Source organism: Malurus melanocephalus, unplaced genomic scaffold (genome assembly GCF_030028575.1).
Source record: "Malurus melanocephalus ecotype Western Australia unplaced genomic scaffold, MMel_1.1 scaffold_116, whole genome shotgun sequence".
NCBI lineage: Eukaryota > Metazoa > Chordata > Aves > Passeriformes > Maluridae > Malurus > Malurus melanocephalus.
The window spans coordinates 1,191,071-1,216,410 of NW_026623348.1; the positions used below are offsets into that span (position 1 = coordinate 1,191,071).

Sequence of the window (25,340 nt, forward strand, 5' to 3'; positions counted from 1 at the left end):
TAATTTTTTTGTATTTGAAATTCTAACCACTGTAGCAAGTCCCTCATATTATTCTGCTGATCTTCCTTTATTCACTTTAATCATTTACTGTATGTTGAACAAACACAGACATTATTATTTCAGGGTAAGAATTGTCAGAATTATCTAAGTATCTCAAAGGAGCTCAAAGTCACAGGGTTTCAATAGATCTTGTATTCCCACTTTTCTTAAGGCCAGCAGGGCAGTAGGCACCAAGTTCAGCCCATGTCGAAATGTATTGTCCAGTCACTTATTTTTCATTTCTGAGCACAATCCTGGATTTATTGTATCAAAGGCATTCTAAAACCTTACATCATTTTGGCTAGAGCCCTCATCCTTGAGGGACAAGTCCAAACATTAGTGTAAGAGGCATATACAGTAGGTCTTTATCTCTGCCTTGGGTTTGTGTGTTGGGTATTTTTCAATTCATGGAAAAAATATAGGAACAACCTTACAGTTAACCAAGACTTAAAATCTCATGTTTCACAGAATCACAGATGTCTTTCCTCCTTGACCTGCTTAGTGAATCTGGAAATATCTTCCTCATCCTTCAAAGACTAAAAGAATCTTGATTCCTCTCCAGGAGTGGTATCCACTCCTGACTCTCTGCCAGACTACAGCAAGTTGCAGGGTCCTTCCTGAAGGCCTTTGAGGAGGACCAGAGAAATCTGGCAATTGCTAACCTAATTCCAACTCCTCAGAGAAAAACTGATACCTCTGAATAAAAAAATTAAATTAAAACACAAGTAACAATGAGTATAAATCTGATGGCTATTCATGGCTAATTCATATTCAAGCCACAAGAAACATTTMATGGTGCTAAATTGCCTCAAGGATTCTGGGATAAAAGAGCTGAAGAGATAAAATATAAATTTGTCTGTGAACAATCAAAAATCCTGGGATATTTGCTCTCATTACACCATAAATATGGCAATTCTTAATCCCATCTACTATGGTAACACCAGTGATGGCTAAACCACAGGAAGGATTATTCATTTACTACATTTCACTGGCATTTCTCTAACCATTTTCAGGACTATGTTACCCATCTACTGCGATTATGTTTGTACTTTATTCAATAGGAAAGACTAGATTTCACCMCAGAAGTTAACCAAGCAGCACTCAGTTAGGTCTCTTTTCACTGTTTGCAATTATCCCTGTTTCTACACTCAGCGTTATTCATAAATTGTCGCAAGAGCATGCAGAGGCCAAGCACAAGATCCTCCTTATGTTAGATGCTYGACTGACATGTCAACACAACATATATGTGTAATAGCTTACAATAAAAGCAGGTTAGTATCAGATCAGGTAATCATGYATTTACTCTGCTTTAGCAATTCTTTCATCTTCTCCCCTTGTTAGYAAGCCCACCTTCTGATGCCTGGYGTGAGCAGAATATTGCTCCCTACTMCAGTGACAGTAAAACCTGATTTTYGGAAATCTTTTAGATTATGTMTCTCTTATGCAGCCAGGTGTCYTCCGCCTGGCACAAAAAATGTATTTRTTTTCTGTGTRATCCTCCAGAAYATTGCTGTGAGCACCGGCTCARTCGAGAGAGTGGCGAATGGAGAAAGTACCGCAGGAGATGAGACAGCAGCTGGCAAGGAAGAAGAAAGCAAAACAGGACTTGTCAAGTTTGGATGGGTGAAGGGTGTGCTGGTGAGAAAATTATCCGTATTTCAAAAAAAAAAAAAATTAGAAGAAAATAAAATATTTTCTGTTACACTTAAGTCTTTTAAGARTTAAGAGAAGGAGGCAGACTTCAGGGAAAGTTGGGGTGCTTTTTAAAAGCCTGAAATGCACATTTTCACCCTTCTGGTTTTTAACATTACTTTCAACACTGAACTAATGCAGTAATTTTTCTTTAAAACCTAGGTAAGATGCATGCTTAATATTTGGGGTGTGATGCTCTTTATTCGACTTTCGTGGATTGTAGGTCAAGCAGGAATTGGTATGTATCTTATTTAATATCATTTTCAACAGTGAAAGGGATAAAGAGGATAAACTATACATGATCATGATTAATATATAATCTGAGATGTGCATTTGCATGTTGAACTGAATAATGTTTTCAAATGCTTGCCAGGGTAAAAGACATTAATCCTCCAAACTATTGGAATTTTCCAGACTCACAGCCAAATTACTGCTTAGAGGCATAGATCTGTTAACTATGCATATGATCATCACATTTGAATATTTCTAAGCTTTAGTGAAATTTGTATTTAGATCCTGTAACAGATGTAAACTTCATGACTTGGGCCAATTTCTAATACGTGTGTATAGAGTTAACCTTTAAGAGTTCACACTTTGCTTATCTGTGAAACTCAAACCTTGTCATGCACATATTATAAACAACACTTCTTCACACTTCTCTGCAAAGATGAAAACAGAACTGGAAGGAGTTCTCATCTCATCAGGATTCTATTATTTTTAACTACAGAACAGCACTATATCTAGTATATATATATACTAGCATACTATGAAAGACTAAGTTTTAAAAACTATATCAGCTTCCATATAAATTAAGTAAGTACATTTCATTGTATGCTGTATCTTTGCTTGTTCATTTTGGAATTTAATTAATCCCAATTCCAGATCCCATATCCCTGGGAGACTGGGCCCCAGGGCCTCCATCCAGTATACTGTTGAATGTTCAGTGAAACCCTGATCTTTGACTGGCACCCAGATGTTATTAAAAACAGCAATCCAAAGGCAGGATGGCAAGTATTCCAGTTTGGATGCTCACAGAATGGAAACATTCAGTAATATTAAGGAGTGCCAACTCTGCTGGGCTTGGATAAAAATCAGTGCTCAAAATCATATTGAATAAAAATATCATTCACATCCTTGTTAATGGAAGTGAAACGAAACATCTCCAAAACTTTGCATGGTTGAAATCTCATTTCCAGTAAAAAGCAGTAACTTCATAGAAGTTTTACTTGAGCAAGACTGAGCTTTTAATAAAAAGAGTAACAAATGAAATGCTTATTAAGAAAAAAAATCACAAACTTACAGAGACATAAATAGGAGAAGAAAAACTAACCCAACAATAAAAGACCCAGAACTAAGCGGAAGAACTTTACTACTTCTGYAGTGCTCCATGCATGGCTCCAGCACTGTGCCTGACAAAAGGGTGCTTTCTGATTTTATGATGCATACCAAATGAGCACATACAGCCCAGGGCACTCATAACTATATGCCTTGCCATGAAAATTCTGCATCTTAATATTGCCAAGACTTTGCTCTGGGGTTTCATGCAAAATTAGCTTTTAAGGGCAGTTTAGTAACTTATTGAGATCATCAAGAAGTATTACTTTGTTTTGAGGTGTGAGAATAGCCATAGGCGAGAGTAATTAATTTCAGAACAACTTACTTATGAGCCATATGCCTGGTTTTCAATCTAAACTTTAATCAGATTTTAGCATTAATTTTCACCAACATCAGTTACAACCTTTTTGCTCTCATTTTTAATTTTACCATTTTAACTCATTGATAAGCAGGCTCTTCTTTCTTATGGTTTATTGCTCTGCTGTTGCTTTTTAAAATTGCATGTGTTATGCAAGGGGGTTACTTTTACTTCTGAAAACGAGACGTCAAATTCTATTTGAATAATTTCTCAACATGTTTTTGGAATGCCTTATAAGCAATAAGCTCTAAGTCCCTAGCCAAGCTGCTTAAGGAGAACAGTGATGGAAGCTCATCATCACCAAGGCTCAGGGATTTCACTGGGTACTGCTACGAACATGGAAATTAAATGAGACAGTTAAACCACCATCTGGGCACCATTTATATCCCCATCATTAGAGGGCCAAAGAGAGACAACYCAATTATTTCCATATCCTGATAGTCTGTCTGTGGCAAAAGCTCTTATAGGGGAAAAAAGTAGGATTCCACAARGTTCTCAGGTTGTCATCAGCTGAAGAAAAGGGACAGTATGGTTCTGACAAACTCCAGGTCCAAAACCAGCCTGGTATTTCCACCTAACATCTGAGGACTCTATGAAGTCTGTATCTATGGATGGAATGGTTTGCCAATGGCAGGGAAAAACACCAAGTTTATGGTACCTTGGGAGGTCTAGTTTGTACACAAAGAAAAGCTTTTTTATTGGGTAAATAGTCTAGCCCTGAAACAATCTCTTCATTTAAAAGCCAGGGTGTGTGTTAAAGGTAGATACAAGCATCCATGTCAAGGGACACTTGTTTGTTCATTTCCTCCATCCTTTGGAAATCATAAGAATTTCTGGATAGGGTACTCCTATCAGAAAAAACCACTGCTTGAAGACTGATGGGAATAATTTATTATCGTGACATGGACTTCATGAAAATGTTCTGCAGGCTGCAAGTGGTCAGCAAAYCTTCTTTTCAGTTTATTGCTCTGATTCTGGCCTGAAAATTCAATTTAAAGAGGGGATGATTTGTTGGAAACATGGAACATAAGTAAAATATTTTATCTTCTTATTACTGACAGGTCTTGGAGTAATCATAATTCTTCTCGCCACGATGGTAACCTCAATTACTGGGTTGTCAACTTCTGCAATAGCAACTAATGGGTTTGTCCGTGGAGGTAAAAATCATAGGGTTACTAATGCTTTCAAGTCCCAGAAGGTATTTATGTATTATTTTTGTATGAGACAAACCAGAGGGTCTATAAACCAAAGGGCACATCTGAAGGAACTGGAAGGTAATAATTCTAGCCACTTTTCATCACAATTTAAGGCGTTTGAGTCGTCACTTCTAATAAACCATGGATTTCAGTTCAGTCTGAGAAGTACATTTCAGATGTTCCTGCCAACTGCTGAGCAACGGATGGTTCTGGCTTTTCATGGTGTTCTTTTACCTTTCAGCCRGTCTTTCCCATTCAGAGCATTCCAAGTTGGACATTCTTCAACAAACTGAGCATGAGACATCTCTTCCTGTCATTTTAAAGACTGATGCAGATGAGTGGACATCTTCAGTTTAATGTTTTCTTTATAACACTCCTTACATTTCAGCCCTTCCTTGGAAGATGGGTGACTAATTTTGCTGTAAAAGTCAGGTATTTCATGAAACAAAGTTTTAGTGCATTTCAGAGCCTTTAAGTCATAACTGGTCTGGTCTAACCCCTGTGGAAAATGGCAAGTTCTTACTGCGCCACTGAAGYGGAACAGGTACTGGAATCCATTTGCATGTACTTTCTTTTTCGGATCTTTCAGGTCTTGGAATCATAGTTATTGCTCTGAGTGTAGTAGTAACAACATTGACATGTATCTCCATGTCTGCCATTTGCACTAATGGAGTAGTAAGAGGAGGTAAGTGAATATGATCTCATGAAAATACAAAAATCTGTAGATTTGAATTAGAAAAATAAATGGAATTGMGCTGTGTTATAAGCAAAGAAATTATATATACATATACGCAGTGATTTCTCCCAGTTGATCAGCAAGAAATTGAAAAGTGTATAGATTTAATGCAAAAAAGATTAATGATTCACTTCATCACTATGAGGCAGGAGCTTAAACCATGCAGCACACAATGTGACCTTTCATGCTAACATTGGGAWAGATCCATGTAAGTTAGAACCTTTTTGGAAGTGAGGTTCTATCTCCTTTGTGCTACTGTATCATCCATCATGAAAAATTATAACAAGGTGCRCTTTTGCTTGCTAATATGCATTAAAAAGATTGCTGGAATAGAAAGACATACCGAAAAGTTTGAAGGTAGAGCCAGTACAAAGCACATGGCTTTTTTGCAGAGTCCCCTATCAATATAGGGCAAAGACTGATGATATTTGTGAGATTAAAAGCATAGATTTCAGCAGTAACAGTTATATGGGGCAAGGGGGAAAGCAAAAACTGAGTATTCAGTTGTGCTGGAATAACAATAATTTCTGTCTGCAGGTGGAGCATACTATCTCATCTCCAGAAGTCTGGGCCCAGAGTTTGGTGGATCTATAGGACTTATCTTTGCCTTTGCGAATGCAGTGGCTGTTGCCATGTATGTAGTTGGATTTGCTGAAACAGTTGTGGAACTTCTTAAGGTAAATGTAGTGTTTCTGTGTATGATTAAATTGGTTTAGTTTTGATTTGTATGGGGTTTTTTTGGGGGGTGGTGATAGTGGAGTTTGTTTTACATAATGTATTTGCTTAAGCGGTGATACCTTTTAGTTAAGGCTTGAGGGACATCTTTAGCAGGGAAGAAGCTGGTCTGTCTAAGAACACAGAGTGCTTCTCCATTATTTCTACCTTTRGAATATATTTCATACAATCCTTGACAAGGATCTCAAAATCAGAAGAGGAACAGACATCCAATTAAAGACAGCCAAAGACAGACATCCATTAACAGACAGCCAAATAACCCCAACTGTAAAAAACAGCTGGAACGTGACACACACTCTGTCTCACAAATCTCKGAAACTTTGACAGCTGACTGCTTTCTATTTCACTTTGTTACTTGATCCCACTAGTTGGGCAGAGAACGTCTGGTTCTAATAACATTTATTACCTCTTTCAGGAAAGTGATACACTGATGGTAGATGAGTCMAATGACATCAGAATCATAGGGACCATAACTGTGGTGTGTCTTCTKGGCATCTCTGTTGCTGGCATGGAATGGGAAGCAAAGGTAAAYGCTTAAAAGAATATAAAAGCAAGCAGTATATTAACCTGTTATACAGCATTTGTGTGTGAGGAATGCTATTCARCAGATGGAATTTTCAAAAGCACTCAGTTTCAGTTTATGCTTAATCTTTCTAAAAGCAAGAGCAGTTTAATCATTACATTCAATGAAAGAACAATCACTCCACATTCTTCCTTGAACATACATTTAAAAGCAAAGAGGAAGTTTATGTTTTGCAGACAGCTTGCTTATATTGATTTTTATAATTCATGGCATCATTTACAGCCTTGGCTATGTGCTCTTTTTGCCCTTATTTTTGATGCAGCTGGATAGAATAAACAGTAGTAAAAASAACATACGGTTTTATCACTGTACTCTCTCAAGCCCTATTCAGCAGAAGAGCTCTATTTGTTACCCATTCCTTAATCTCTAATTATTTCTGCTTCTCCTTCACCTGTGAAAAAGGTCAGAATGCAAATTCAAATGGAAATACTTTGGAGAGTGGAATACAGCTATGGAAATCAGGTCCAGAAAACAGGTTCAACAGCACCCTTGTTTTTGCATTATGCTATGATGGAGACTAGAACAACTTGTAAAAAAAAATCAGAAAACAATTTGATACTATAACCTTTAAAGTGACAATCCCCTGCAACTAAAAAATTTGTAACAATATAAAAATGTCTCATACTTGATATTAATGCATTAGCTGTTCCATTTTGCAAGGAAGCTAACCTAAAATTAAATTATAGCTCTGTATTTCATCACCCCTTGAGTCAAAAGCATCTAATATTGTCATTAGCTGATTCAGCTATCTTAATTCCTGGTACTTTCAAAAACWATAGAACTTAATAACCTATCATAGGGAACACATACAGACAATTTACTATATAGCCATCTCCACAGCAACAAAGTTAAAACCATCAGGAAAATCCTTTTGTTTCTATTAATAGGCTCAAGTTATTCTTCTGATTGTTCTCCTTATTGCCATTGCAAACTTCTTTATTGGGACAGTCATTCCTACCAACACTGAAAAGAAGGCAAGAGGCTTTTTTAATTACCAAGGTAAGCAACCTTCCTAGCTATCATAAAATTATATTTGCATTCTTTTGGCTTAATAGTAAGTTAAAGATTCCACTGAAAAAAAGTCCTAAGATCAGAATCTCCTGCCTACGTTTAACTGAGCTTGCAAACAGAAGGAATGGATTTCATCTTTAATTTTGTGCCTGTCTCTCTGCTGCTGCAGCTGACAGCACAATAAGATGCAGCTTGAGTCATTTATACATCAGGAGAGCACAGACAAACTTTAACAYAGAGCCAAGTGCAAGTGCTGCAGTGACGCTTCTGTCATTTCAACATGGATCTGTAGCTCTGAGATGCAGACAAGCACGTCCTTCTGGGGACCAGACTAAGGAAATCAAATTCACTTTGCTTATGGTATGAGACAGATTCAAACTCAGTTGTCCAGATGTGAAAGACTGCCTTATTCACCTTCTTCATTAAGTAACTTTGGCATCAAATCCTGTTGGTATATTTCTTTTTCACCTGTATTTGCAGGATCAATATTTGCAGAAAACTTTGGACCAGATTTCAGAAGTGGAGAAGGATTTTTTTCGGTGTTTGCCATTTTTTTCCCAGCTGCCACTGGCATTCTTGCAGGAGCCAACATCTCAGGAGATCTGAAAGTAAGTATTTCATTAACTTCAAGCTGTAGGTTGGAAACAGAACAAGAAAACCAATCACGAATCAACACTGTATTCAGTTTTAAATCATGTCTCATTTTGTGAAGCAAAGCTCTCTCTTTAAAGTACCTGCTTTATTATTTAAAAACATCAATTMATATTTTCTTTCACAATGCATTATGGCTATTACAGAAATTACTGTAGCTAGACAGGTTTCAATAATCTGTAATAGTATATCATTAATGGTCCATTAGCAGTTTATGATATAAGAAAAATTACATGCGTATGTCTTGGAGCTTGTCTTTTATAAAAATCAATCCAAACATCATTCCAAAATACACACCTGGAAAGCTCATGTTTGTACTCACAAGAATCAGTGGAGACCAGCTTTTTGTATTCAGGGTCACAGCAAGRGCAGAGCAAACAGAGCATTTAACAAAAGTAAGAATGTCCCAGTCCCATGTCACTATGGCTGCTCAAAGGAAAAGCTGCGAGTCTGCAGCTGCGACAAAAAAAAGGAGTCTGAAAAGAAAGGGAAAGGAGGGAAAGAGTGTCCAGTTATGTTGCTGTGGCCATTCTATAAGTTCCCCCATCTCCTCTTGCAGTTTGGCAGCTACAAGAGAGAATTTCCAGTATCTAAACACAAAGGTAAATCAGAGACAGGAATTTAGTTTTGAGTGCCCTMTAGTTTTCATAACAAAAACATTCAAAAAACCACCAAAAAAGAAAAAGAAGTCACCAACAAGACGTGGCTCACAGCTCGATAACATCAGCATGTCCAATGAAGTTGTTCGGCCTTATCCTGTAAATCCATTGCCTTGCGTACCTTAAGGATTCAACCAAAGGTCTGTCATTTCTGTATTGGCACAACAGTCACACGTTCAGATCCTACCACCCCTGAGAGCCAATTCTCTGTCCCTTCCTCATCCTGAGCTGCACGCCTCAGCTCCTTTGTTTTCAGAGCACTGCTTTTCAAGCCAAGCACAGAGAAAATATGTGGAAACTGAGCCACTGATAGCGGCTCAAGAGRGATTCCATTAATTAAAAAATGAAAAACCATTGTACTTCTGCCCAGTGAGACTGAATCAGCCTCACACAATCTCCATCCTTTTATCAAATAAAAAATAATTCTTTTGCCATATATGGTGCTCTGTCTGCATGGCACACCCTAAATTGTAATGTTATCTAGCATTAAAAATCTCTTTCAAATGTACAGTGCAGATCTTTGGACTCTTACTTAGAGTTGCATGATGGAAGCTGATACTGCTGTGAGCTATGCTGTAAGCATTACAACCCAGCCTTGTAAAATTATCTAAATTAAGTCAATACAGTGACAGAAAAAGGCTGTTTTTACCCAACTAACAATTACTGGTTGCAAAGCACAGAAGTGCTGTATTCTGTACAGGGTGACTACATCTATCTTGCCAATTAACCAAAGATGGTCCCATCTTGTCATCCACAAGAGTCTGATAGTTCAGTAACGATTTACCCACTACATCAGTAAACATTAAAATAAAGCCAATTAAAATGTAAAGAGAGTTTGGAGTTCTCAGAAATGCAGAGCTCAGGACCCTCGTCTGCAGATATAACTGTRAGCTCTGCTCCTGCAGAATATCCTTAACCATGTGCAGGGTAGGTTCACAAGCTCACAAGCATCACAAGCTCACTGCTCTGTCTGCATGCTGGGACCAGAAATGTTGGCAGGTCAAAGTGATAAAAATCTGCTAAGGGTATTTTTGTACCACAGTGGGCAGAACTTGCAGCATGCAAATGCAAGCAGCACACAAACTCACGGTGTTTCTCATGTCACTGCTTTATTTAAGGACCCACAAATTGCGATACCCCAGGGAACAATGCTGGCCATTGTGATCACCACCATTGTTTACATCGCTGTTGCAATATGTGCAGGTAAGTACAGAACTCCTGCTTCATGTCTTTACTTGCACAGTGAAGTCAGAAAGCTTGGCATGCAAATGAATGATTAACCTCACTGCTTTTTCATCCTGAAGGTTTATTATGTAGAGAGACAGTGGTTTGGATTTTACTGTATGTCAAAATAGTGGTTAAAAAAAAAAAAAGCAGCAATCAGTAGAAATAAAAGTCCCCATTTGGTAGCTCGACCTTCAGATAACTTGTATGGTTATTTTTGCATTAGATTCAGTGACAAAGACCACCAGCATACAGTATCCATGAGCACAATAAAGACCAAAGRAACTTCKGATCAATCTGCTCATCTTTTGTTCMTGGTTCACACTGAAATTTCACATGGCTTCTGCTTGCATTCACTAGTCTTACTAAGCACTCACGAGAATCACAGGAACTGGGTAACACACACATTTTGTGTGTTATTTATCAAAGACAAAAATCTGTTGCCTCTCTTAAAGGAACTACACAAGTACATCTTCTACAGTATTGGAATGTGAGGTAACAAAATGGACACCAGTAAAAAGGAGACTTGTACTGAGGCTGTGAACTGTGTTGGAGTTAAATTCTCATTAAAAGCATACAATGAATCTCTAGTCAAGAAAAATAATTTTCTTTTGGTATTTAATGGTATTGTAAGAAAGAGGGTTGTAAACAACAGTCTTTCCTATGAGCAAATACCTCAATGCCACAAGAAAGGCCTGCAGAGCTCCTGTTTCAGGGAGATGACTCTCAAGTTTTCTTGATTTCTGTRGTTCTTGGACTTCATGCATAAGGCAGAATACTTGACTTCAGCCTCAGATCATGTTGAATTATTTGGATCTAATTTTCCCCTGCAATTAATACTAAAACAGTCATTCTTCACTTTCTTTTATAAATTCACTTTATAAAAGTGAATTGTTTGTTTGAGAACATTGCATTGGTCTCACAAGCTGTATTTCAGCTTCAGAGCTGTGTATTTTTCAGTGCAATACTTTCTTCCTCCTTTTTTTTAAATTTTCTGCTTACATGTTAATTTCCTAAATACCCAAAGGTTATKTTGGGACCCTTAACATTTTTGACAAATTTGTAAGATATTATATAAACTTATATTTTGGCCATTAAAGATATCAATAAACACGAAAAGAACCCAGGCAATTTCTCCTATTCAAAGCTTTCCTCATCATATTGGTATCAGCAGGGCTATGGCAATGTAAGCAACAGAGGATCTGGGTTTCTAAAGCAATTTTGTGTCCTTGTTACACAAAAAAAAGGATTTGCSTAGACCTAAGACCCTCACTGACCTGTTTGTTCTGAAGATTGGCACATGTCAAAATTGTGACAGGAAGACAATAGACTTCTGAGTTWGTCAATTTATTGTTGATCTCCTTCTGGTTCTCTAATCTCAGAAATATGCTAATCCTTATCAGTCAAGTGGTTGATTATTTTACAAGTATCAGAAGCAAGTATTTGCTCACAGACACCATGAGAAACTAAGTCACAGTACAGGAAGAAATCCCTGCCCAACATAAAATTCTTTGGGATGACTCTCAGGCAGCAGTTGTACAAAAGGTGTGCAGTTTAGGAGTCAAAGTGTGGCAAGAACATTCTTTCAATGTCACAAGGAAGCAAAATAAAAATACATCATTGTTTCCACAGCCTCCTGTGTTGTACGAGATGCTACTGGGAACGTCAATGATACAATCGTACCTGGAATGAGCTGCAATGGATCATCTGCCTGTGGCCTAGGCTATGATTTTTCCAGATGTGCAAGTCARCCATGTGACTACGGGCTGATGAATAATTTTCAGGTTTTAATGAGATCATATGCATTATCATATAAGCATATATTAGCGTAATAAGCAATACATGAATATATAAGTACAAATATGCAAAACTATTATTTGCAGACAACTAACTACAACAGGACAACCTCTCCTGTCTTAAAAAGTAAAGAATTGTAGAAATGATGAAAGGCAAAAATCCCCTGCATTCCACATTTACCTTCATACTGCCCATCACTACCTTTCTAACACTTTGGTAAGGTCTTTATCTCCTCTTTTAACAAGTACCRTGCAGCAGTGGATGTTGTAACATCTTCAAACTGAAAGCACAGACTTAACAGACACCTCAGGAACTCCTGCTAGATGAGCAACTCACCTCACTGCTCTTGACACATGGATATGATTTTACCTCAGGGGTGCTGTGGTCACTGTTAAAGGGYTGTGTCACAGTACAAAAACCAGAGCTCTGACTTCTTAAAAAAAAAAGTATCCAAAAATAGTCGAGTGAAAAATCAAGTGAGAAGTCATGGAGTCTTTCTCCTAGGACAGAGAGAGACTGTCTGCCATTTTTATTCTTCAAAATAAAGCTTAGGCTAAGCATCAAAGTAAAGYAGTTCTGCAGCACGACAGCCACAGCTCCTAGATCTCTGTTCAGCCCCTGTGCTTCACAGCCAGTGAGACGAATTCACCACMCACCTGTACATGCTTTTCAACGACTCATCTGTAGCTTTTAAGTAACTTGCTTTTTTCCCAGCTGGCTCTGCTAAATGACAGGGCTGGGTAACCACCTTAAAAGGGATATGCTGTCCCTTTCACAGACTACTTTCCCTTCCTTTCTTTATCATTTACCATCCATACTCCAATCTCAGTTCAGCTGCCCACACTCAAGACATCCCTTAAAATCAGTCACCTCCCTACAGCCAAAGTTTCACTTCTTGCGTTTAACTCTGCCGGACTAGAGCCAGCAAACAGTACATCTTCATCTGACAAATCCTCAGRATTCACTGCTTTCTTTCCTGAACTTCCTCCCACACACCAAAAAGCATCTGGCAATCACATCCATCCATCTTTTGGTTTCCTTGTCTGGTGCTTCCCAACAACCCTTTTGCTTCAGTAGGCACAGAGGACAGCTCAATGCCCAGGGAGGGCTGAGAGAGGCCTGACAGTGACCATCACTACTGTCACMGCAGTTATGTCAGCACAATCAGGCATTTTCTCTCATTTTTAGCCACATTGAATAATCAGGGAAAACAAAAACTCAAACAAAAACAAAGGGCCTCCAACTACATTTCATACTTTGGTGCTTTTTCCTACCATTTCCWTTTTCTTGTCTGCTACAAGCTGACTATTTACTCATCAAGTAGAGGCTGTTACTTACAGCAATCAATTAGTAAAGGCAATGAAGAAATCTCAGAGTACTCATCTGCCCCAGCAGACAGCTGCATACTTGAATAAAAAATTGGCTATGCCTCCATTGCTTTTAACTAAAACAGAAATAAAAGTATTTCCCTACTTCACCGCTGGTTTGTAGCAGATTAGATTTAGAACCATGAAAAGCAGAGACACACAGAAACAGAGCACTTCAATAGGTTTGTCATTAAAAAGTGCATCCAAATGCAAGCCTATTCTTTTTACCTTCTTTTTTTCTAAAGGTGATGAGCATGGTGTCTGGCTTTGGTCCTCTCATCACAGCTGGCATCTTCTCAGCTACTCTGTCATCAGCTCTAGCATCTCTTGTCAGCGCACCCAAAGTTTTCCAGGTAAAATCAAATTATCCATTTCCTTATACTCAGTCTTACTTCAAAGACAAAGTTGAACTCTATGTGCCAAATGTAATGCATATCTAAGCAACACTGACACACGTGGGAAGAAGAGGCAGGGAAAACAATATGTAGAAAAAWTTTTAGCATAAATAGACAGGTCTTATCATACAAGGGAGATAATGTTGCTTTGGTCAGAGCTCAGTTTTGCTGCAGGAGCAGGGGATGCTCATGGCCTGTCATAAATAGCTTCAAGGCTACTTTCAGGACCTCTTTATCTTCTTCAAGAAAGCCATCCTGTAAGCACAGGAACACCAGGAGTCCTCAGGACCATAAGATTCAGGTGCTGTCAGGGGTGCTCTGTCAGGCTGTCCAGGAGCTGTTTGAGCAGCAGCAATGTGGACAGAATGGGAGCAGAGGGCATGGGACAGAGARATAACCTTTATAAATTACACCAAGGAACTGATTTGTGCTTCAATTTCTCTCAATTTAGATTTTATTTAGCTACTTTGTTACCTTTTTCTTTTAAAGCACTGAATAAGCATCAAATGCCTGTGATTCTGTTTCCCACAATAAAATGACATAATTGCACATTGTCTTATCCCCTTATTTAAATGTTCACGTGCCACAGCAGTTGATGTACTTGAAGCACTAAGACAGATTTAACTCTTGTTTAGCAAAAGCCTAGCAAGCTGCCACTCACAGACAGTGACTTCTGGTGCAAGAAAGTGCTGCTTAATAGAATTATGTGCTGATTTTCTTATCAGGCTCTTTGCAAGGACAACGTCTACAAAGGGCTAGAATTCTTCGCCAAAGGATACGGAAAAAACAATGAACCTATCAGGGGATATATCCTCACTTTCGTGATCGCCATGGCATTCATTTTGATTGGTTTGTATAATGTTTCACAGTTGCTATAATATCATGTTCTGAAAGTATACGAACTGATACTTTAATACAATTAGTAGCTATGGTTTGAAAAAGTGCCAGTCAGGTAAGCTCTGAGATAAACTCAAGTGTATTCAAAGTCCTGGTAACAATCCCATTATACCTAACGAAGGCAAAAAGAAACCAACAGGGATTCTAGTGCTTCTCAGTACCACCACAGCCTCATTTTTCAAGATGCAGAGGAGCTGTAATTCCAGTTCACTCTACTGGAAGAGGGCACTGCATAGAACTCTATCAGATAAAGTCACAGTCTTTGAAAACTGCTTTCCAATTTAGATTGCATATAGCTCTGAGGTAATTTTGAGATAAAGGAAGCCTATCCTGTCCAACCTTCCCCAGCCASCTCCRAAGAAAACTCCAGTTTACCAGCAAYGGTGATAGAAAATCCCAGCTACCACATTTATTGGTGTAGGGATTTTTAAATCAGTTTTTCCAAGATTTGAAATTCAAAGTGACACTAAGCAAACAGGATGTCTAGTAGACAGAATTCATATTCCAAATAAATTTTAACTATAAATATTTTTTTAAATGCATCCATCTTCTCAATTATGTACTTAAAATTCTGAAATTTACACTAGATCTTCATCATTAAGAGACAGTATGCTGAATCACAGTATCAAGCATAACCTTGCATAGCACATAATGTTATTAAAATCAGCATTAWCAGACATAATTCATGGAGCTGTATCAACGTGGCCTTAAATTAGTAAGACAGGCAAATACCCAAACTCTCCCTGGATGATTAATGCAGACAATGTTCAGATTTAATGCATCATTGGGAAAAAGCTAGCCAACAATCCAGGAAACCGGTGTCTCTGTCTGACTTGTGTATGTGTCTTGCAGCTGAACTGAACACCATTGCTCCCATCATCTCCAATTTCTTCCTGGCTTCATATGCTTTGATTAATTTCTCCTGTTTTCATGCCTCATATGCAAAATCTCCAGGTGAGTTTGCATTCAGCAATAATTTAAATATGGGTTTTATAGTATCTTATAAACTCTGCGAGTTTTTGTCTGTATGTCAGAGAAAATTGCAATATGTGTAAAATATCTAAGCTATGTGCTCTGATGTTTCACTGCTCTTATTGAATTTGATGGCATTTTATTTATCTCCAAAAGATAAAAATAATGGCTCTAGTCCTTACTTGCCCACAGCTGTCCAGGATGAGAAAGGCTTTGGTGGATCTCACTGGAGCAAAAAAAGCTCCTCCTCGGGGTGGTATTTTTCCCCTCACTATCACAAAACATGGGTGGATAAAAGCTTATGCCAATTCTGGCCAYATTAAATAAACAAGCTGTAGTGGGGAGTCATCATCATTCCCTYCTCCAAACCTACAGTGAAATGTAGGGGAAGGCTCCCAAGCACAGTCACCGTGCTATGAGTGATGCTGCCTGCAAGGGAACACGTAGAGCAAGAGCAGGTCCATCAAACAGCACCAGCACAGCTCCAGTGCCTCAAAGCAGAACTGTGAAGCACAATTGGGAAGTATAATGAGGTTCTGTTCAGGGGTAACTTGAGATCCTCCCTCTACATTTGTGCTGCAAAGRAACACTCTGGCTGTCAAACTTGTGCATTGTCACAGCAGAATGATTCTCACCATCTCATGAATGAAGGGSTGACACCTTCAGGAATAAAGTCAATCAGCTGAGCAATACTAGTTTGGCACACAGGAAAGACAATTTCCTGCTTCTATGAATTAATTATTTAACTCAAGGAGCAAGGAATACATTTTTGATTTCCAGCACGAAGAAACTGCAGTAAGGACATAAATGCCTGCATCAGCTTCCTTCCTATAGATCTGCACAGTACCATTTGTTTAGAGGGCAGAAAAGATGAGCTCTTCTGCTAATTACMTGAACAGCTGAACAAATGCAGATCTGCTCCACATGACCTTGSAGCTGAGTGACAATTACCTCTATAGATTTTATCTGCATCTGACTCTACTATRCCACTACTTAACGTTTCAGACAGAACTGCAGCCATTTTTCTTTTCTCATTTCCTCCAGTTAATTTCTGCCAATTCACAGTGACAGATTGTAATAATTGCAAGGCTGCAGGACAGCAAATTTCTYCACAGCAGGTCCTTCCCATTCCCTCATTACAAAGATGGTCCAAGATAGGGTTACTCAGCCTCTTGTATCTTCTGTGTTTTTCCCCTCTCCATAGAGTCTGCTCTGTAGAACACCTGGCAGAGACCTGCAAACCATGAAGGCTCAGTGTTTGCTTCATCATGTTAATTGGTAGCAGGGGATGGAATCAGTAGTGCAGCTGAAGAGCAGCAGGAATAATATCTTTTTAAAGTCAATTGCAGATGATTTTATTTTTCTGCCACGAGACCAGGCAATTTCCAAGTTTAAGACAGGTGCATTTACAGTATTGGGATAAACACTCCTCTCAGCAAGTGTTTAGCTACCAATAATAAGTTCTGTGTATATGCATCAAAAACACACAATCACCAATCACCTGGAGTTACATGTAATCTCTTTCTGTTCTGAAATATTCTGAACCAGTAAACTTTAATTTTACAAAAACACATATAAACAGAACAGCTACTCAAAGCCAGGCTGACCAAAGCAACAGAAAAGAGTGTAGTAGAAGGCCTGTAAGATCCAGTATTCTATAAACTGAAACCTACATCAGCCAACACCTGAAAAAATCTGTTGATACAAAACCTGACAATTTGCAGATATCCCTCCCACCCCTTCTGACAGAGCCTGAAACAAACTGTACATGAGTTTGTATGCACAAAAATCATGGATCACAATTTTATCAGGATATTTTATGCTCTTCTAATTTCCTCAATTCTCTTTAAACAGGTTGGAGACCTGCATTCAGATATTATAAYATGTGGGTGTCACTTTTTGGAGCCTTGCTGTGCTGTGGGGTGATGTTTGTCATCAACTGGTGGGCAGCTCTCATCACTTATGCCATTGAGCTCTTCCTCTATATTTATGTAACCTATAAGAAGCCAGGTAAGGCCAAACCCCATTATTATTACATGTATATGTTATGCTGCTAGACTGGATTTTAAAGGAATTAATTCTGCTTACAGAATTAGAAATTATTTTTCTATGATATCTTTATTTACAGGGAAGCCTGAAGCATCCCATTAAATTCCACTTTATATAATATAGATTAAGTTGATAGCCTGGCGACTGCTTGTTTAACAAGCACTTTAGGGTTTTCTGTAAACATTCCACAGACTGGTTTATTCCCACTATATTTTCATGACATTTGGGCCTTTACTTGAGTATCACTCACCATTTTTTTCCATCCATGCACAAAACCTTACCTGAATTTTGCAGTGCTCTAACTCATGCAAGGTCCTCACTCAAAATGTAAACCTGCTGCCCATTACACAGCAACAGTGCAAGCTGAATTACTCGTGAACTGATCATCCTCCAGCACCTCCCTACAATTCCCCTGTAAATCAAGACTGATGGGCCCACTTTACTGCTGGAAAAAGCAGTAGCTCAGCAACTCACAGGAGCTGTCCTCAGAAATCTGTGTGCTGTACAAGACTAGACAGTCTGGCTATTCATATCCAGGACATAACCCAGGTCCAGATTTCACTGCTAACCCCCTGAATTACTTCTGCAGCAGAAAAAAAAAATCAAAACCAACAAATAAAAGAGGCAAGTTTCCCAGCAATATATGTGCTTTCATCAGAGTTAGCTTGGGACAGCAACACCTGGTCTGAGAGTCTGTTTTGCTTTTCTGTGCTTGCTRYACTGTTTTCTGTCCTCCCTATCTTGTGCTCTCTCACACCCACTAGGATGGTCTGTGGTTCTCTCCCTGTAAATAGATCACCAGCAATAAGAAAGCACACCCATCTCATGGCAGTTGTCAAAAACATTTCAGGATTTCTAGCCTTTCCTTGTATATTGATAGTGTCCCTAATGCAAAGTAACACCTTAAAGCTTGGTTAAATTTACTGAAGGCAATGTACAAAATCCCTCTATCTCCTGCGAAGAGTTTTGTTCAACACTAATGTATCAGCAACTGGAAGGTTCAGAAAAACTAATATTCCTTACAAAAGGAGACAACACAAATGTCCRTTGCTGATTTTTGCAACAGAATATAGGGAAAAGCTCATGGTTTAACATGCATTATTTATTTTTAATATATGCAGAAGTGAACTGGGGGTCCTCTACGCAGGCTCTTTACTTTGTTAATGCCTTAGACAGCGCTCTGGCTTTAACAACAGTAGAAGACCAYGTGAAGAACTTCAGGTAAGATTTCCAGAGAACAGCATAATGGTTTGTCCTGAATATGTACATCAGACAATTATATACAACCTCTTTTTTCTTCACCAGGCCCCAGTGCTTAGCATTAACAGGAGCTCCTATGGTCAGGCCTGCTCTGCTAGACATCACCCACACCTTCACGAAGAACAACGGGCTGTGTATCTGCTGTGAAGTGTACACGGTAAGGGCAGCTCACACAAATCTGCAAACCCAGCACCAGGGTGGCTGCAGGTCTCCATTACACATTCCACTCTCACTCAGCACACGATGTTCCCATTGGTGCTGACTGGCAGCTGTGCACACCATGAAAGAGATTTGCACTGAGAAATGAATTCTGTCATAATTCTTGACACGAAAGCTTTGGCTGCTACAAAGCCTGCTGGTAAATGCCTCACTGAGATGCATTTCAAGGTTCATAGTAGATGGACCAAATAAATGGTTTGGGGAAAAAAAAACCAAAATACAAAACATTGCAAGGAAAGATTATAGGCTTAGAAAACAGAAAACCACCAAACCACACAACACACAGAATCTGAAGGGTTATTGTGTGGCAGTCAAATTACCCATGTTTTCAGCTTTGTCACTGATTTGCGAAGTTGGGGCTTGGCAAGTAATTCAGCTTTCTTTGCAGAGGTTCCTCCAAARCTGTTACAATGCTAATTTTGAGGATAAACATGCTCTTCTGAGATTTAAAGAGAGAAGCAAAATGTATTTCTAAATATAAATACACAGCAAATGATGTATCTTAGAGGATAAAGATCTAGTCTCTTGTTAGAACAGAACAAAAATAGATTGGTTTGTAGTGTAGGAAGAAAAAGTATTTCAAATATTACAATGACCTTTTAATTTTGAGAGGGAGAAAAAAAAAACCAGCTCATGGCACTAAATGGGGCTGATGAATCTAGATAAGTCAATCCAGCCAAGACAAAATAGCCTCTACAGGAGTGTAGGAATAATTCATTTGATGCTGCCACATTGCAGAAATGGAGTACAGAAGATCTACATGTGATCCCTCCYAAATCAAATGCATCTATAAAAAGTGAATGGTCCTAATTCTTCCTTGTTATAATTATTGTTAGATTTCCCACTGCATTCAGTAAGCATAGACCGAATCCCAACAAGATCCTGAGAGTATGCAGCTTCCTAACATTGAGTTTCAGCAGTTTTCTGAATTCTTAGACATGTTTCTCTAATATTAGTACTTTCTATGGAGAACTGAGATTTCATTCTTGTCTATACAAAAAAACCCCAAAATGTATTTTGTTAGTACAAGCTTTTTAATTGTTGGGACAGCAACTTAAGTGAAATTTAATTTGCTTGGTAATAAAAATGTGACTAAATGAACCTTTATGAATTGCAAAATTGTGGCAAAAAGTGGATGATAAAATTCCTAGCAACCACATTGAAGAGCACCCTGCAATATACATCACAACAAATATAGCAAGACTATTCAGCCATAAATGTAACACCCAGCACATTTTACCTTAAAAGCTGACACGCTGTTAGCTATGCATAAAGTTTTGGAACTCCATGCCAGAGASAACATCTTCCATTCTTTTTTTCCAAAAGGCAGCAAGAAATTGCAAGAACATGGTGATACATAGCCCAGAAATAGGCAAAATAAAGATTGCAACTGAACAYAGAGATGATTTAAAATGTACTTGTCACTGAGTTTATGGCTGCATGWTGGTTTAAACAGTCTGAGTTTCTAGTAAAAGATACTATTTCTGTCTTTACTCCCTACATTCACGCAAAATGTTTTTCATGGTTAGACCTCAGCCTAAAAATTCACTGGCCTCCTTGTACAATTGCACAAACATTACACAGATACAAAGGAGGGGCAGAGGAGGACACTGTGTTACCCGGTAGACGGGTGGGACTGGCCCCTAGGCCAGCAGAAACATGTTGTGCAAGCCATTGCAAAACCACCTTCAGGTGCTTTCCTTCGAGACCCAGGGAAGAAAGGCAAAACTTGTTTTTCTCTTCTCCTTACTCACAATGAAACTTCAGYCTCATAGGTCAAGTTATTATTCCCAGCTCTTCATACAGCCAGGTTCAAATTCTTCTTAAGTTATACCCATGTCTTGTGACTTGGATATGCATGTAAGTTTTTTCCCATTAAATTATGTGATGACCACTGAAAGAAAACTGGCAACAAAGGCATTTTGATGCCAGTTTAAAGTCTTTGAAGTTATATTTTAATTGTATTGCATCTACTCTWTTCTCTTATGTCAGTAGATAGGAACTTAACCATGAATATTTAGATGTGCTGAGACTYTTTTACATAGTCAAGTCAGGGAGGGCCTTTATTCACTGTGAGATTCTTTATCATAGCTTAGATTTTTTTAAGATGTTACAATCCATAGTAGTCCATTTCTGTCAGAATCACTGCATTTAAGTAGCACTAACAGCCTCAGCCCTACCAAACAGAATGTGAATTATGTTTGCAGCACAGTTCTTTTCAAAGGGCTGAATCACTGTGGATCCTTTTTGGAATGGTATTTTTCTGACTCTCTCCATTTGCTCCCACAGCAAACTAGGTAACTCCTTCAAAATCACTCTGTGATGTACAACATAATGCCTTCTTAACAATATTTTACTGTATCATGCAGGGACCACGCAAACTGTGTGTTAAGGAGATGAACAGTGGCATGGAAAAAAAGCAGGCCTGGCTCACAAAGAACAAAAGAAAAGCCTTTTATGCAGCAGTGGCAGCTGACAGCTTCAGAGATGGAGTCAAAAGTCTACTTCAAGTAAGCKTTTTGTTTACAGAATACACAGAAGAGAGTTACATCAAAGCATCTCTTTATRTGAAGCATTACTATTTACTTGTTAAGAAGCCCTACATATAATGGATAATGTAATAGACAGAAAGGGCATTCTGGGGGTCCGTGTATATTRTATTACAGATTATTTCATAAAGATGTAGTTCTGGGCTATGGAATTATGAGACAAGGCAGACTGATTCTCTCCTAAATGAACAAGACACTATTATGAAAAAAGAGAGGCATCTACAGGGCAACATATGAATGTCTATGCAGCTGACACTTGATGCACTTCAAATCAATTCTATTGTTTGGTATTACACAGCATATTAAGTATCTGAGAATGTTTTRGCTAAATGGAAACAGAAAATGTGTGATACACATTTTCTGCAAATAGCAAGAAGGTAATTTAAATAAAAGTCTGCAATATTTTTCTATTACTCTAAGAATGCAGCAGATCATTTCCAACAGTCCATTTTAAATGGCCTTAATGAAGGCACAGAGACACTAGTTTCATTTTTCCCATCTCCCTCCCTCTCTCACATATAAATATTTAAACATATAGGTACTGAGACAAAATGTAGAGAAAATTCATATCCTTCACACAAAATACACTGCTGAAAAGACATCAGTGCAAACTGAGACAGTAGGGAACCGACTAAAATACTCTGGGTAAGTCACCCATTACTGTCCTACCAGGGCTCTTTGTATGCTTGYTGAATGGACAGTACAATTGAGCAAGATGAAATGCTATTAATAAAGATCCCTTTGTTCTATCAAAGCATCACAAAGACACTTCATCTTGGGCTTATACATTGTCTCAGTAGGAGATCCTTCTGATGTTTCTGAGAACTGCTACAGTCTGAGAATCCCTTTCTTTTCCATTACCACTTAGGCACTATTGCAAAGTCAATTACTAGACCCCAAATAATTCCCTTCCAGCAAACAGAAGGATAATCCTATCATCATTATTGTAACCTAAGGACATCAGCAACAATTACTGATTTCAGCGTAAACAGTGCCACTCAAAAAACTCACCCAAGGTTCCAACAGTTTTCACCTATTTTCTGTTTGCTAGTAGTAAAATATTGGCAAGTATAACAACTTTACAAGCAGATGTTTCGTGTGTCTCCTCCTGAAACTTCCCAATACATTGAATATTTAGATTTCTATAAAAACTTGGTTAGCTGAATCTAGATCTGACTTCCCTTACTCACCCAGGTTTTAGCATCCAGAACCAGTTTTGAAGGCAAACTAGGATTTTGACAAACCATTTATTTTTCCTGTTTATAAACCATAATTTTATCCATAAAGCATGCTCAACTGATTTTGGATAATCTTTTAAAGAGAACACAGCAAATGAAACAGCAACAGTTTCCAAAAAAAAAAAAAAAATTCTTACGAGCCTATGCCTTCTCTGTGTATCAGAGATGTTTTAAGAGACTTCAAACCCACTTCATCTWCTGAGTATTCCAAAGCTGATAAAAGCTTTATGCCATTATGTTAGAATGAGCATACAAGCAGTTCTTGAACTYGCTCTTGATTCCAAGTTATTGAACCATTTTAATGAAAGCATGTCAGAAGAAATGCAAATGAATGCTAATTTAGCAAAACTACACTTCTCAACTAAAATCATTTATAGTTGAAGTGATTTAAAGCTAATCTTTCTGCTTTCTGCATGGGTATGAGCATGAAGGGCATTTATGAAATGCAATCTAGTTGTAAGTGTCTCCAGAACACTACTTCAATTATCTTTTGCCATTACTTTTCATTTACAATAAAAGCATATATGTGTACCTTTCTCAAGCAGTGTTTTAATATTGTCAGGCCTCGGGCTTGGGTAGAATGAAACCAAACACCCTGGTGATTGGATTTAAGAAAGACTGGAAAAGTGCACCTGCCACACAAGTTGAAAACTACGTGGGCATTATACAGTAAGTCAGCTTGGCATCTCCTTTTTCACTCCTCTTAGACAGATTAATACAGSATTTCCATACAGAACCTGATGTATAGAAATGCTGTAAGGTAAAACCTACAAACCTGGGCTCACACATCCTAGCTCTGTAGCAGAAGTTATGGCCCATCAGAAGAAGCTCATTGGCTTCCCAGACCTCGTAGGATCTGCTTAGCAAATACCTGGCACCATCAGAGCTGATGTGGCTTGACAATGCTGAAGCTGCACTGCTGTTAGCAGTATTTTTGCAGAACTGTATTTTCCCATTTTTTAGTGGGCAGAAGCTCAGAGAAAAACAACCCTACTGTACATACTAAGGGAATAAGAGAGCATCATGGAATTCTTATTTTAAGCCTAGGAGACAGAGGAAGAGCTTTGCTTCAAATCTCATGTGTGCCTAAGGCTCAGCAGCTCTGTGAGTTGGGATTTAGCTAGGAAACAGTCATTTAGAAACAGGCTTCTCATAGATGCTTGCCCAAAATTCATTTGTAAAGCTGAAGCAAGTTACAGAGCAACAAACCCCACATCAGCTTTGTAATTTCCTCAGTAAAACGAGAAAAAAAATTACCCTATGGCAACCAAGTTTCTAGAAAAGTGCTGTCTGGAAGACCAGAAATAGTTGGTCTGTTCCCATGTCCAATCATACCCTTTTTTTAAAGGAGGGAAGATAAGTACTACAAATTTATCTGGGGMAATTCCTTCTGCAATTTTACCTAGTCTGTCCTCCCTGTGAACACTTTCAYCAATCTTTTCAAAGTAGCTTTCCCCATCAACATGCATTATGCAAAACCATATTTACTSTTTCTTTCTTTCTTTCCAGTGATGCCTTTGATTTTGAGCTCGGTGTAATTATTGTCAGAATTAGCCAAGGATTTGATATATCTCAGGTCCTTCAGGTTCAAGGTATGTAATGACTTGACAGCTGACTATCTATGGTGGTTAGATGCACAGCATAAGAAGGACTCTGACACTCTGTCATATCTGGTTTCTAGAATAGTTCCTACACTTGTAACTTCCACAGTTCGTCCTTGCTTGTGCAGTTTAAATCCTGCCTGAAATCCTTGCTGATCACTGGCAGTGACAGAGTCCAAGCCTCATACATTAAGGGGCTCTGCACACCAGAGGACTCAACTCCCAAAGTACTTCCAGCACAGGYAAAGACTAAAGCAGTAAAATCATATTGTGCCACAGCAACCAGTTATTGTGCTGCATGTTTCCTATCTGGTCTTGGCACACTTTCCTCCCTCTGCCTACCTGGTATCTCTGGAACTGGCAGGAAACAGCAAGCTGCACTTTGGGTACCATCTCTGTGGAACTGAGTCCCACAGAGTTCCTACCATGCAAAAATCTGGGAGCCGCAGGAAACATCAGTTCTGTCTTTGACCTTTTTGTTCTTTCTCCCTTAGGTTAGCASTGCATATCAGGGGGACAGGGAAAACCTTCCACCACAGCACAACTATTTAGGGACACATGCCATCTGGGTGGCAAAGGCAGACCCATTCTCTAGGTTTTCAGCAGGGTAATTCTCCCCATTGCCCCAGTTTGCCCGGAGCAGGCAGCCCGGGCCCGGCGCTCCCCGCCACAGCCGCGCTGGTGCCGCACTCGCTGCCCGGGCCCGCGGCTCTCTGCTGCCGCCTGCTGCCCGCCCTCGCCCATCACTGCCCAATCAACGGCCCGGGCAGCGCAGCC

General features: G+C 38.8%; 1 protein-coding gene and 1 long non-coding RNA gene across 3 annotated transcripts in view; one reads left to right on the forward strand and one right to left on the reverse strand.

Annotated features, from left to right (window-relative positions):
- Window positions 1–25,340, forward strand: part of SLC12A1 (solute carrier family 12 member 1) — a 41,545-nt gene that overhangs the window by 3,478 nt on the left and 12,727 nt on the right. Inside the window, exons 2-20 of one of the 2 annotated variants that reach the window (XM_057369892.1) lie at window positions 1,543–1,677; window positions 1,894–1,969; window positions 4,486–4,581; window positions 5,210–5,305; window positions 5,894–6,033; window positions 6,507–6,617; window positions 7,562–7,673; window positions 8,166–8,293; window positions 10,114–10,198; window positions 11,852–12,003; window positions 13,629–13,736; window positions 14,504–14,627; window positions 15,528–15,629; window positions 17,502–17,657; window positions 18,818–18,917; window positions 19,002–19,113; window positions 21,545–21,685; window positions 23,525–23,631; window positions 24,472–24,554. In XM_057369892.1, coding sequence (XP_057225875.1) covers window positions 1,543–1,677; window positions 1,894–1,969; window positions 4,486–4,581; window positions 5,210–5,305; window positions 5,894–6,033; window positions 6,507–6,617; window positions 7,562–7,673; window positions 8,166–8,293; window positions 10,114–10,198; window positions 11,852–12,003; window positions 13,629–13,736; window positions 14,504–14,627; window positions 15,528–15,629; window positions 17,502–17,657; window positions 18,818–18,917; window positions 19,002–19,113; window positions 21,545–21,685; window positions 23,525–23,631; window positions 24,472–24,554 — 2,164 coding nt within the window. The remainder of the gene's footprint in view (window positions 1–1,542; window positions 1,678–1,893; window positions 1,970–4,485; window positions 4,582–5,209; window positions 5,306–5,893; window positions 6,034–6,506; window positions 6,618–7,561; window positions 7,674–8,165; window positions 8,294–10,113; window positions 10,199–11,851; window positions 12,004–13,628; window positions 13,737–14,503; window positions 14,628–15,527; window positions 15,630–17,501; window positions 17,658–18,817; window positions 18,918–19,001; window positions 19,114–21,544; window positions 21,686–23,524; window positions 23,632–24,471; window positions 24,555–25,340) is intronic. The other variant, XM_057369893.1, reaches the window with a different exon arrangement.
- Window positions 6,531–25,340, reverse strand: part of LOC130575766 (uncharacterized) — a 27,402-nt gene continuing 8,592 nt past the window's right edge. The window contains exons 3-4 of the long non-coding RNA XR_008965597.1: window positions 8,154–8,287; window positions 6,531–6,594 (exon numbers count right to left, since the gene is read on the reverse strand). This is a non-coding gene — a long non-coding RNA (uncharacterized LOC130575766). The remainder of the gene's footprint in view (window positions 6,595–8,153; window positions 8,288–25,340) is intronic.